Source organism: Sceloporus occidentalis, unplaced genomic scaffold, assembly GCF_023333645.1.
Source record: "Sceloporus occidentalis isolate IW3139 unplaced genomic scaffold, rSceOcc1.0.p SCAF_76, whole genome shotgun sequence".
Classification (NCBI taxonomy): Eukaryota; Metazoa; Chordata; class Lepidosauria; order Squamata; family Phrynosomatidae; genus Sceloporus; species Sceloporus occidentalis.
The window spans coordinates 2,088,961-2,101,231 of NW_028317056.1; the positions used below are offsets into that span (position 1 = coordinate 2,088,961).

At 47.1% G+C, this 12,271-nt stretch overlaps 2 protein-coding genes across 3 annotated transcripts; one reads left to right on the plus strand and one right to left on the minus strand.

Moving 5' to 3' along the window:
* LOC149285750 (COP9 signalosome complex subunit 3) lies at positions 1-4,513 on the minus strand. Of its 2 annotated transcripts, XM_089494975.1 has the most exons (12): positions 4,459-4,513; positions 3,370-3,499; positions 2,752-2,864; positions 2,618-2,667; positions 2,395-2,487; positions 1,875-2,054; positions 1,598-1,738; positions 1,331-1,504; positions 981-1,067; positions 711-824; positions 483-563; positions 1-54 (listed from the first exon to the last, which is right to left on the minus strand). In XM_089494975.1, the coding sequence occupies exons 1-12, from the start codon at positions 4,511-4,513 to the stop codon at positions 1-3; spliced, it is 1,272 nt and encodes a 423-aa protein (XP_089351101.1). The 2 variants fall into 2 exon arrangements, with proteins under 2 accessions (XP_089351101.1, XP_089351102.1); XM_089494976.1 differs by lacking the exon at positions 1,331-1,504.
* Positions 4,514-6,790: 2,277 nt separating this feature from the next.
* LOC149285751 (5'(3')-deoxyribonucleotidase, mitochondrial-like) lies at positions 6,791-12,068 on the plus strand. Its single transcript, XM_089494834.1, has 5 exons — positions 6,791-6,970; positions 10,603-10,703; positions 11,209-11,269; positions 11,648-11,762; positions 11,887-12,068. The coding sequence occupies exons 1-5, from the start codon at positions 6,791-6,793 to the stop codon at positions 12,066-12,068; spliced, it is 639 nt and encodes a 212-aa protein (XP_089350960.1).
* Positions 12,069-12,271: the final 203 nt, after the last annotated feature.

Genomic DNA, 12,271 nt, shown 5'->3' on the forward strand with positions numbered 1-12,271 from the left:
TCAAGAGTAACTGGATGGTTTGCTTCCTGAGTCGTCATCCTGAGAGCCCATACTCTGCAATGCAATTTGGATCGGTGAATATGATGGGATTTATATATTCCTACCAGCATAAAATATTTTACACCAATAACCCCCCCCCCCCAGCACTGTATACACTAATAACCCTGCATTCAATAAGTTAGGTTGGCTAATAAAGTTTTATATGCAGTCCATATAAATACCGCTGTAGCAATCAATCTCGCAGTTTCTTACATCACTATTAGTATGGGGTGCTGGGAATCAATTGAGACAATTCAATTCGTAAAGGGGCAAGGGAGCCCAGTTGATCCCAAACAAAATAGAACTCATAGAAACAAATAAAGGTAAATTAGTAACATTAACCCCCAACGCTGTATACAGTAATTTAACACCGAATGTCAGCCCGGAAACGCTGTTCATTCATATGACCCGCTGTGTCCCGAGCAGAAACTTAATAGAACTACCTTCTGAACAAACTGAGGATTCACAGTGATCTCTTGATCCATTGCTTTTAATCTGTCATCAAGGTCTATACAGCGCAGCATCTGTAGAAAGAAGGCAGATTCCAGTAAGTACGGTCCGGCTGGCCGAAATCACTTTTGAAGATTTCTCCATTTTCACTGGCCACAAATTGTAAACCCTAAAGACGTTATCCAGCGTCATGTTACAAAAACCCAAATCATTTTCTTTACCTCCTGATCTATATTGTGAAGCATCGCAGGATTGTTATATTTCTCGGGATTATCGTGAAAACACACCATCCCGTCCTTCTGATTAATACTTGCAAATATTTCACCGTCTTCTATCTGCAATAACACAAGAGGCAAGGATTTACACAAACAATGTCACTTCTGATCTATAGGATTTTACAACTTAGTCTTTACATGTTAAAAAAAAAAAAAAAAAAAAAAAGCATAAAACCAAAAATTCTAATTGACAGATTGATCAGAAACCGTTCTTACCATATATAGTACATATTTTTCAGCCTCTTGAGCTCCAGATAACTGCACTCGACTGGCCATGTCTTGTAAGGAGAGAGTGAGGAAGGTCTAGAAGGGAAAAACACTTATGAGCATGCGTGGTCTCAAACCATAAATGTAGTAAAAAAAAGGCCAACTTCACAAAGCCTACCTAGAGCTAGTGACAGTGGTTTCAATAACTTATTAACAGACAGCTTACTGCATACATTTTAGATCATGGGGAGGCTCACCACAAGCCTCACGACTATATCCTAACCCAGGGGGAGCACGAGACCCCGTGAATTGACCGTCACCTCAGAGGAGTATAAGCCTCACTCTATTCTGCGTCTTACTTTTGTAAGTCTCTGGATGTTCTTCTTGTAGAGCGAGGACAGGCATTGCTTCACCAGACCCATGTTATTGTCCCGGTTAAAGGTCTCGCTGTGTTTGTTCACCAGGTTCCGGAGTTCTGATGGGTTATTCGTGGAATATACTTGTGCCAGCTCATGGTATGCGTTGCTAAGAGGCTGGGAACAGAGGGCGCGATGAGAGTCATTTCCTTACAGAAATAAGCATTTCGTAAAACGGAATCGTGACCCTCGACATTCCCTGCGACCCACCTTAATGAATCTACCGACAATCTGCGAGGTATATTTAGGGAGCTGCTGGACTTTCCCCAGGAGTATCAAAGAAACTAGGATATACTTCTTATAGGCTTCCAGCATAATGTGACTAACAGCCATGGCCGGAGTTGTTATAGCCTGGGAGACAAAACAAAGAACACATGATGTACTAGAAGCATACCAACAGGGCCTAGAAGTTAAAGCCGAAGAATTCTATCAGCTCGCAACACTCTACCTGGTCCAACATTCTGTGAACGAAAACAACCGCTTGTACCTGTTCGTAGAAGTAAAGCGCCCTCTCCAGGTTCTTCAGGCCGGTATAGATCATGCCGCCGTAGTAGTAATAGCACAGGAATGGCTTGGCATCGTACGCCCCGTTCTCTTTGCAAATGTCCATCATATCTACGTCCAGGTAAACGAGCGCAGGCTTAAAACATTTCGCCAACAAACAAAGCTGCAATGAGAAATAGAGAGAGGATTGTCGGGGGATTCCAAACGGTCAGCACGACGCACAACACATATTACACAACGCAAAACAAGGAGACTATTTGTATTCTTTTATATTAATAGCTGCGTTATATCACGGCCCCATGTGATACTTCCTCATAAAACCACGGAGAGGGGTAACAATAAATCGGTAAGGGAAGAATTTTTTTCTTTAATCTCTTTTCGGGAGAGGGAGCAGCACTCTCAAGTTAAGGCCAAACGTAAAGGGTTTCTTTTAATAAGACTTGGAACCAATGCACCCGGCTGTCCAGACGAACATATTACACCCGTGTTAAAGCACTTAGTACCTGGCAGAGATCTGCATGAATTGAGGTCAGCTGGTTTGTGTTCATTTGCATCTTGTCTATGGCTTGTCTGAGGACACAGATCCCTCGCATGGGCTGTCAAAAAAAATAAACACAAACAGGAAAGAAAGTTGAGAGAAATAAGAGACACAAACTAAAGAGCACCGTGAGATCTGCGTATTGGTAAATACAGTCTGGAGCAGTACGGCATGACGGTTCCACTTACCTGCTTTCTCTCCACAAGTGCATTGGTTAGTTGATGGCACAGCCCGGCGACTGCAGATGAGAAGACAAGTCAGAGGTCAGTAAGCGTCTGCATTAAGAGAGCAAATCCAGGGCGAGCCAAGAGGCCGTACTCACAGGTATCCGTGGCGTATCGAATGTGCTCTCCGTTGCAAGTGCTAATAAAGAGTTGGACTTGAGAAAACAGGGTCTCGAAGTCGGGAATACTGGGCATGGAAAACTTCACGAACCTTAAAAACAAACCCAGGAACAGATTTCAGGAGGCAGGAGACAAACAGTCTCAGCACGTGAGCGATCCACAGACCCTCTGCCAAGCAGCTACACCAAATGGTTATCTCATTATTCCTCCCCTAATATAACTGCACCTCCAGCCATCTTTAAGAGTTACCAGTGCAGTAACTGGAAACAATGTTTCAAAAGAAGGGGGTTAATATAATCCATTAACCATTGCTTAGATTATTTTTTACGACTACCCCTATATTATAGTAAAATTATAGTAGTCTGCATTCCCGAATTATTTCTTTGATGTCTGTAATGAAAACATCGAAATAAATAGAGAGACTGTGAGGGGCGGGGAGGGGAACTAAACTCGACCTGAATAGAAATGGAAGTATTGATGCCGTCTGCAAATCCTTTGATAAGAGAAGACGCCTAAAACCCAGAATATCTCGCAGTCCCATGCAGGGGGGGGGGGGTGTTGCGAGGGGTTAATACAATAAACATATCACTACTCACAATACAGCGAGGACCCCCAGAGAATGTTCCTGGACATCCAGTGCCCCCAGAACAGTATCCAGGTGGGAGAGATTTTTCGCCAGCAGCTCCCCGCTCTTGTTAATAAGTTCGCACAGCTGGGTCATTTGCCCTGAAAAACAGACATCGGATTAACGTGCGGGAACTGCCATTCTACACCGGGGGGGGACCTGCCGGCAGATCGGCCCCCGTATAGACTGCCTTTTTTCCTGCTGTAAAGACTCAAACCTTAATCAGTTGTTGGTCTCGTCTTAGATTCAGGAGCCGTATGTCTATCCCATGCATGTTTAATACCCTCACTGTATTACCCTCTACCACTTCTGCTGGGAGGCTGTTCCACTTATCTACCACCCTCTCATAAACAGCCACACACACCCAACACTCAGATATACGACATGTTCTGCGTAATAACCAACAGGCGTCACCGGAGGGATTTCACCAACGCCGCTCGCTCAGATTACACTAATGTAACAACTCCACTCAGCCAGCTTTAATCATCTGGAGAAGGGACCGCCGAGGTCTTTAGAGGTGTGCAAGCATGCATTTTTCTCTAGAAAAAACATTGGGCCAAAAATATATTTAAAAAAAACTACAGGACCAAGTTTCCCGTCTCGAGGTGACCTACATCCGGCAGAGATGGGCTGTCGTCGTGTACCGCACAGGAGGCCACTCAACCAACACGTCTGAAGACACACTGTGATCACGTGACACATCACCCACTAGTGTACAACTTCATCAGTGGGGACCCCCCTCAGAGGACCCTCTTCCCATCGTGATGTATTAGAGGACCACCGTCCCAGCCTGCCTCCAAAGAGATGCTACTACAGAATCCTGCCTCCAGCATCCCCTCCCGAGCCGGTACCCCCACTCTCCATACACACAGCCGGTACCCCCACTCTCCATACACACAGCCGGTACCCCCACTCTCCATACACACAGCCGGTACCCGCAGCGGGAGCCCCGGTCCACACAGAAGACCCCCCCCAGCACAGACTCCTGTCACCCCCCGCAGATAAACCTGGCAGGAGCTGCCGACCCTGTCACAGAGCAGGGACTCCCTGCCCCTCTCACCTTGAGAAGAGAGCTGCCGGACGCTGTTGACGAACTGCTCGAGTGCGGAGGCCATGCTGCCTGGGTCCCGCCTCCCTCCGCGGAGAGCCGGTACCGTGAGTGGAGCAGGAGCACACTGTAGCACAGGCCGAGCTCGCTTACCACGGCCAAGTCTCGCGAGATCTTCCGCCGGCTGGACGTGCGGGCGCGCGCTGTCGCCTCAATACAACTCTCGCGAGATGACGCGGAGCAAAAGCGCGAGTACCGCGACCAAGTCCCGCGAGCGCAAAGGAGGAAGCGTGTCGTGCGTCTGACGTCACTAGGCAGCGCCCATTTCTTAAAGGCACAGAGCGCCTATTGGAAGCTAAATGGCTTGTGGGTGGCAGAGCCGGTGTTTGTTATGAGTGCAAACTGCCAATCCTATGACGCTCAGCCAGCCTCTGGCACTCCATATTTGTATTCAACTACAAAGTTAATCATGCTTAAAATCTGGCTGAGAATGATGAGAGTTGCTTTTATGTGATTAAATAATATAATGGCAGATCTACTAAGGTGTATTTGCTTAACTAGTGGAACAGCAGCTTTAATGCCAGCACACAGTTCATTTATTTTTTTAGGCTTACAGGCATTTCTATCTTTTTATAAATTATTTATCCTGTTTTGGATCACCGTGCAAAATTAATTAATTTAGTATTATTAATATTTTTAACCATTTTTTTTATTTTTTTTTCTCTATTTCAGCTCCAGGTAAAAATGTAAAAAATAAAATAGTTCTATTTTACAGGATCCCCCAATTGTAAGCTCTTGAGAGCGAGGCCTCTTCTTCTGTATGAATATGTCATAACGTACGCTACCGTTCAAAAGTTCGGAGTAATTTAGAAATCTCCGTGATTTTTAAAGCAGAGCAAATTTTGTCCATTAAAATAACATCAATTGGATTAGCAATCCAGCGCAGACGGGGTTAATGTAGCTAGAAATGGCTGATTTTTAATGGAATCTCTTCATAGATGTACGGAAGCCCTTTATCACTCCCATCACTCCTGTGTTCCAGTGGCCCTTTATCACTCCCATCACTCCTGTGTTCCAATGGCCCTTTATCGCTCCCATCACTCCTGTGTTCCAATGGCCCTTTATCACTCCCATCACTCCTGTGTTCCAATGGCCCTTTATCACTCCCATCACTCCTGTGTTCCAATGGCCCTTTATCACTCCCATCACTCCTGTGTTCCAATGGCCCTTTATCACTCCCATCACTCCTGTGTTCCAATGGCCCTTTATCACTCCCATCACTCCTGGGTTCCAATGGCCCTTTATCACTCCCATCACTCCTGTGTTCCAATGGCACGTTGTGTTCGCTGATCCACGTTTAAGTTTAAAAGGATAATTGATGGTTAGAAAACCCTTTTGCAAATGATGTTACAGCCAGAAATGTCCTTGTTTTCCATGAAAACAGCCGAGTGACCCCAAAACTTTGAAGGGTGGGGTACGTTCGCAATTTTAAATTGTCTTTGCTTAATATTTGCACTGTAACATCGCTATGGAATCTGCTGGCGCTATATAAATAAATGTAATGATACGCTGCGAAGCTCGGGGTTGCGTGGAACGGGTTAAGGTTTCTGATCTCTGCCAGCAGCTGTTTCTCTGGAGAGCTCCCTGCAGGCTGCCGCCTGTCCCTTTAAGAAGAGGAGGCAGTCTGTCCTTACAAGGCGCGATCTGCAGAGCTCTCCCTCGCACTGCACTGCAGAGCCTTCCCTGTGGCGCGGCACGGCAAATCACAGGGTCCGTCTGAACCGTGCGCTCTCCTGCAGCCCGAGAAAGCCCCTGCTGATTGGCCAGCTTTCTCTGCAGAGCATTGCACAGCTCTCTTCCTGCAGCGCACCGCTATTTCCTAGCAGCTGCACCCATTTCTGCTTGTGAGACAGCGCCGGCTCCCTGCACCGCTTCCCCTCGCCGCCGTTCTTTGTGGTCACAGAGAGACAGCTGCTTTCTCCCACAAAAAAAAAAAAGACATTTAAAGGGCCAGTACATTTTTTCCTCGCTGTCAAAACCACACGCAGTCTCCACTTTTTTTTGGGGTGAGAAAATGAATTTGCGCTCCCAGAATGTTATGCTGTCTCTGCGGCGGGGCACATACTTTCTAAATGTGTGACCTTCAGAAGCGGTAGCGCTCGGTAAACCGGTCTAAGGTCAGACCGGTGTAATTATGACATAGGAGCATCCACACGCATTCGCGTCCAGATACCCCACAGAATGCTGGCCTAGGGTTATTATCACCATCATGTTACTGCCCCGTCTGCTCCGCGGGGGCTCCACACTCTCCGCGTGCGTCCGTCACCGCAGACCCCACTCGCTCATGGCTGGTGCCAGGTGCCTACGGGTCCTCGTGGACATGGACGGGGTGATTGCGGACTTTGAGGGAGGATTTCTGAAGAACTACAGAGCTCGCTACCCCAACGAACCTTACATTGAACTAGAAGACCGCAGAGGATTCTGGGTATCCGAACAGTATGAGAACCTGAAGCCGGGGTTATACGTGAGTATCCCACGCATGTTTACATTCCCTAACTGTATTAGCCGCTACCACTTCTGTTGGGAGGCTGTTCCACTCATCTACCACCCTCTCAGTGGTGGGTATCACATTACACATTTTATAATTTAAACAAATCCTGCATGTCTTGGAAAAAGAACGCGTAAAAAAAACAAACTAGTCGCATTCATTTAGATTCACTACGTGCAAGAATAAATTACCGTATTTGCTCGATTATAAGACGACCCCGATTATAAGACGACCCCTCAAATTTTGGATCTTATTGGGGAAAAAAAGAAAAGGCCTGAATATAAGACGACCCTAATGGGAAAAAAATCAAAACCACTGTTTTTGTGTTTTTTTCTTTTTTCTTTCTCACCTGTCAGTGGGAATAGCAGATCTATATGTCCCATCAACATGTCCCATCAACTTGTCCCATCAACATGTCCCATCAACATGTCCCATGCTCCTCAGTCACGCTTAAAGGGGTCTGGGAATCATGGGAAATGTAGTTCACTAGGTTGTGCCCCTAATTGAACCAGCTATGCAAATCATTCCTACCTGACAGTCTATGCTCCTCTTCACAAATTGTGAACAGGAGCACAGACTGTCAGGTAGGACTGATTTGCATAGAATCATAGGCACAAAACGTAAAAAACGAAGCTGGGTCAGGTGAGAACAGCGCGACCCACGTGACCCGCGCATCTGTTATGGTCACAGCTTCCGATTCGGCCGCATCGGAGGATGCTGAAGCCGCGGATTACGGAGGCGGCGGCTGCTGCCGCGGATTATGGAGGCGGAGGCGGCGGCTGCCGCGGATACAGAGTCGGCGGCTCCCGCGAATACAGAAACGGCGACGGCTGCCGCGAATACAGAAGCGGCGGCGGCTGCCGTGAATACAGAAGCGGCGGCGGCGGCGGCAGCTGCCGCGAATACAGAAGCGGCGGCGGTGGCTGCAGCTGATACGGCGGCGGCGGCTGGCGATGGAATTGTGAGGTATCGTGGGGGATGATCTGAGGCCTGATTACAAGACGACCTCGATTATAAGACGAGGTCGGTTTTTCAGAAGTTTTTTTCTGGAAAAAACCTCGTCTTATAATCGAGCAAATACGGTATATTGTGAGCGGAACGCGGTGACCTACATTTCCACAGGCCCTCGGCAAATGCGCAGGTTCGTGGTTAGTCATTCTGTGATTTCTGCATTGGAATACATCACTCCTCCTCTGTCCCTCTTTCCTCCCCGATACCCCTCTTTCCTCCCCTGATGCCCCTCTCTACTCCCCTGATGCCCCTCTCTCCTAGGAGGTCAGAATGTTTGCTGGGTATGAGGGTATCGCAGGGTTCTACTGCCCTAAAAGCCCCGATAATGTGTATAGAAACAGCAGGAAATGGCTTTATAAATTAAACGGGGTAAATAAACCCCATTATTCTTTTACTAAATGCCCCCCTCAGTTACACAAATAGCTATTAAAAGGGTAGCCAGCCTTAAGGATATATGTATATATTAACATACTTTTAATATAAAAAATTAACATAATTAGAAGAAAATTTGAAATCAAATCAATATTTGGTGACCGCCCTTTGTCTTCGCACATAGTTTTTTTTTTAACAAACTCTGCCGGTAAGTTGGAGAACCTGCTGCAGTTCTTCTGTGGATTTCGGCTCCTCAGTTGCTTCATGTGATCCCAGACAGACTCGATGATGTTGAGATCAGGGGTCTGTGGGGCCAAACCATCAGTTGTACGACCCGTTGCTCTTCTTTACGCTGAAGCTGGTTCTTAATGGCTTTGGCTTGACTGTTGTAGCTTCGATTCTCCGGGCTGGGCTTAACTCCCCATTAAAAACCCCCCAATAACGACACCGCACACCATAAATATGGATGAGAAAAGGCCACAGCCAATTTTATTTATTAGAGTCATTGTCACGCCAAAACCTGAAACAATAAACATCGGTGCGTTAACAACGACAACGACTCAAACACCAACATGTAAATATATACAATAAAACACCCAAGCTTGCCAAGTAATCCGGGTACCATAACCAGATACCACTTAAGGAAGGGACATACCGAGATGCCCCCACCCTGACCTGAGGTTCCAGCACTGACAGCCAAGAACCTCCCACCAGATGTTACCAACCATTCACTTACCACCACATTAACCCCCTGGATACCTGGCAAGCTGCCGCCCCACAGACTGTGACAAACGACATAAACCGTCAAACAAAAGAAAAAAGGGAGGGAGCCCGGGAAAGCAGCCACTTATATAATCTTCCCCCAACTCCACCCCCGAAATTCCCGCCAAAAAGCCTACCCCTCCTCCGCACAACAGTCAAGGCCCACTATAGCCCATGCTGGCCCCCCCCCCGTGGGCATCAGTATGTTGGGGTCGTGGTCTTGCTGCAGAATACATTTGGGGCCTGTCTGATGCCTCCCTGATGGGGTCGCATGGTGGATAAGTATCTGCTGGTACTTCTCAGCATTGAGGAGGGAAGTAAGCGTGATGTGTCTCATCTGCTGACGTTTCATTGCCTGTTTCTTTGGGCTTCTTCAAAAGAGCTTGGACAGAACATCTGGAAACCCGTCTGCCTTACGAAGTGTAGCTACCCTGTGTGTTGTTGCTCTCCTCAGTCTCGCCATGGTGTATGATTTTGACATTAATCTTCGGCGACCTCACCTTGTCAGCGGGTTTGTCTGTTCCTCACCCAGTTTTATTCCTCCTACACAGCTTTTTTCTGTTTCAGTTAAGGATTGTGTTTCAACCTACATATTAAATGAATGATCATTAACATCTTTTTGGTGTAATTGTTTAATCAAACACCTTACTATATCCCTAAAAAAAACCCTGACTTTGCGCGAGTGAACCTGGAAGAACTGATGCTGTTTTGAAAGTAAATGGTGGTCACCCCGTATATCGATTTGGTTTAGATTTGTCTTCCGTTCACTCAGTTTGCAGGAGAGTGGGAGTTTGGTTGAGTACGAGCGTCCTCTAGAATGCTTGTGCCAAGGGGATGACCGTGACTTACCGTCTGACTTTCGTTTAGCCTCCATTTTTTTTAAGGACTGTGTCCTTAGAAGTTTGAGTGCCGTACGATGGCCGGAGTAAACACTGCGAGCGCTCTTTGGCTGACGTGTGCTGTACACACTTATATATCAACACAGCGTGTGCAGCCTGTAGCTCCATTAACTCTTACGACAGGATCTCACTTTCTTCTGATTCCATAGAAAATTCTGCCCGGCAGATCGGCCCCATCCGGCCCCCGTCTAGTCGCCCGTTTCTCCCGCTGTAAAGACTCGAACCTTAATCAGTCGTTGGTCTCGTCTTAGATTCAGGAGCCGTATGTCTATCCCATGCATGCCCTCACTGTATTACCCTCCACCACTTCTGCTGGGAGGCTGCTCCATTGATCTACCACCCTCTCTGTAAACTAAAACTTCCTTACGTTACATCTCAACTTGTCAGTTAATACTGAAACACATAAGGAATGAAAAATATATTCACAAACTCACCCTTACCGGTACTTATAGATACCATGTTAAAAACTCTTTATGATCCCCTCGAGCTTTACGGATTGCCAAAATGTTATTGTTGGGGAAGAGCTCACTGATTAATGAATCCTTTTATTGTACGTTCCTGCAGAAGAAAGCCACCAGTATCTGGGAAACAAAGAATTTCTTTCTAGACCTTGATCCCATTGAAGGTGCAGTCGAGGCAGTGAAGGAAATGACCAACTTATCAAAGTAAGTGATCCCCGGGACAGGGGCAGGACTCAGAAACCTACTGGCCAAAGGCAGCTGGTATAGAGAGGGGTATCGAGGGGGTCCGGTGTTCCTCAGACAGCAGAAATCACTTTTTGGCTCCGAGATGGCAGTGACTACCTAGGGATATGACATCATATAATAAAGCCTTCATCACCAAAATCAACAGAGGTCCAGATATACAGGAAACTCTTCAAGGGAAAGAGCACTGTGGTTCCTCTGCTCGCCTCGGTGTTATAGGCCATAGAGGTAGAGTTCCCAGGCCTTTAAGACTTCGTTTTAGGCCACATCTATCGTCACCCTGGTGACCTCCGTTGTTAGAGGTCAGGTTTTGTCCTTAATTAGCACCAAAAAAAAATAGGATCCAGACTTGTGTTCTAGAACACTGGAATGTCCTGCAGGACCATTAGAGCTGTACTAGGTGCCACAATGTAGCCTCTCTTCATACGGCAGGCATGATGCGCTAATAATGTTATTTTTCTCGTAGCACGGATGTCTTTATATGCACCAGCCCTATAAAGCGCTACCAGTACTGCCCGTATGAGAAGGTAACGATGCTAACACATGTCCGTCTCTCATTGCTCTCTGTTGTCTGTTCCGTATCCTGAGGCCTCTCCATTATTCTGCATCTCTCTCTCTCTCTCTTTCTCTCTCTCCCTCTCTCTCCCTCTCTCTCTCTCTCTCTCTCTCTCTCTCTCTCTCACTCTCTCTCTCTCACACACACTCTATTTCTCTCTCTTTCTCTCTCTCTTTCTCCCTCTCTCTCTCTCTCCCTCTCTCTCTCACTCTCTTTCTCTCTCTCTCACACTCTCTCTCTCTCCCTCTCTCTCTCTCTCCCTCTCTCTCTCTCACTCTCTTTTTCCCTCTCTCTCTCTCTCACTCTCTCTCTCTCTCTCACACTCTATTTCTCTCTCTCTCTTTCTCAGTACGCCTGGGTGGAGAAGCATTTGGGAGACGAATTTCTGGAGAAAATAGTTCTGACCAGAGACAAAACCGTGGTGTCTGCCGACGTTCTGATCGATGATCGCCCCGATATTACAGGTAAAAGAGGGACTTGTGAGACCGCTGTCAGTGCCGTACTTACCCCACATCAACTACCTTTGAAGACGTTGGGTACACGAGAGCGCGTTTCCATCGGTTTTCGTTTTTTTTGTCTTCCCGGCAGGGGCCGAGCAGAATCCTAACTGGGAACATATCCTCTTTACCGCCTGTCACAACAAGCACCTGGAGCTCCCCCCACCCAGCAGGCGGCTGCCATCTTGGAGCTACGACTGGAAGGCCATCCTGGATCTCAAACGATCTGAGCTAGAAGCTGGTCACCGGGGAGCCCGTCAGATGAGGGATTAGCCAATCAGCTCGTTCCGTGCGGCAGCGGCCAACCGATATCGAATGCCGTGCATGCAATAGTGCAAATAGCGTTGGATGCGCATGTTCATAAACGTTCAGACCACTCGGAGAATCAATATACTTCTACCTATGCTGGTGACCGTCACACACTGTATAGAGCTTTCTGAAGATGACCCCTTTAACCAGGGAGGTTACCGGTTCGT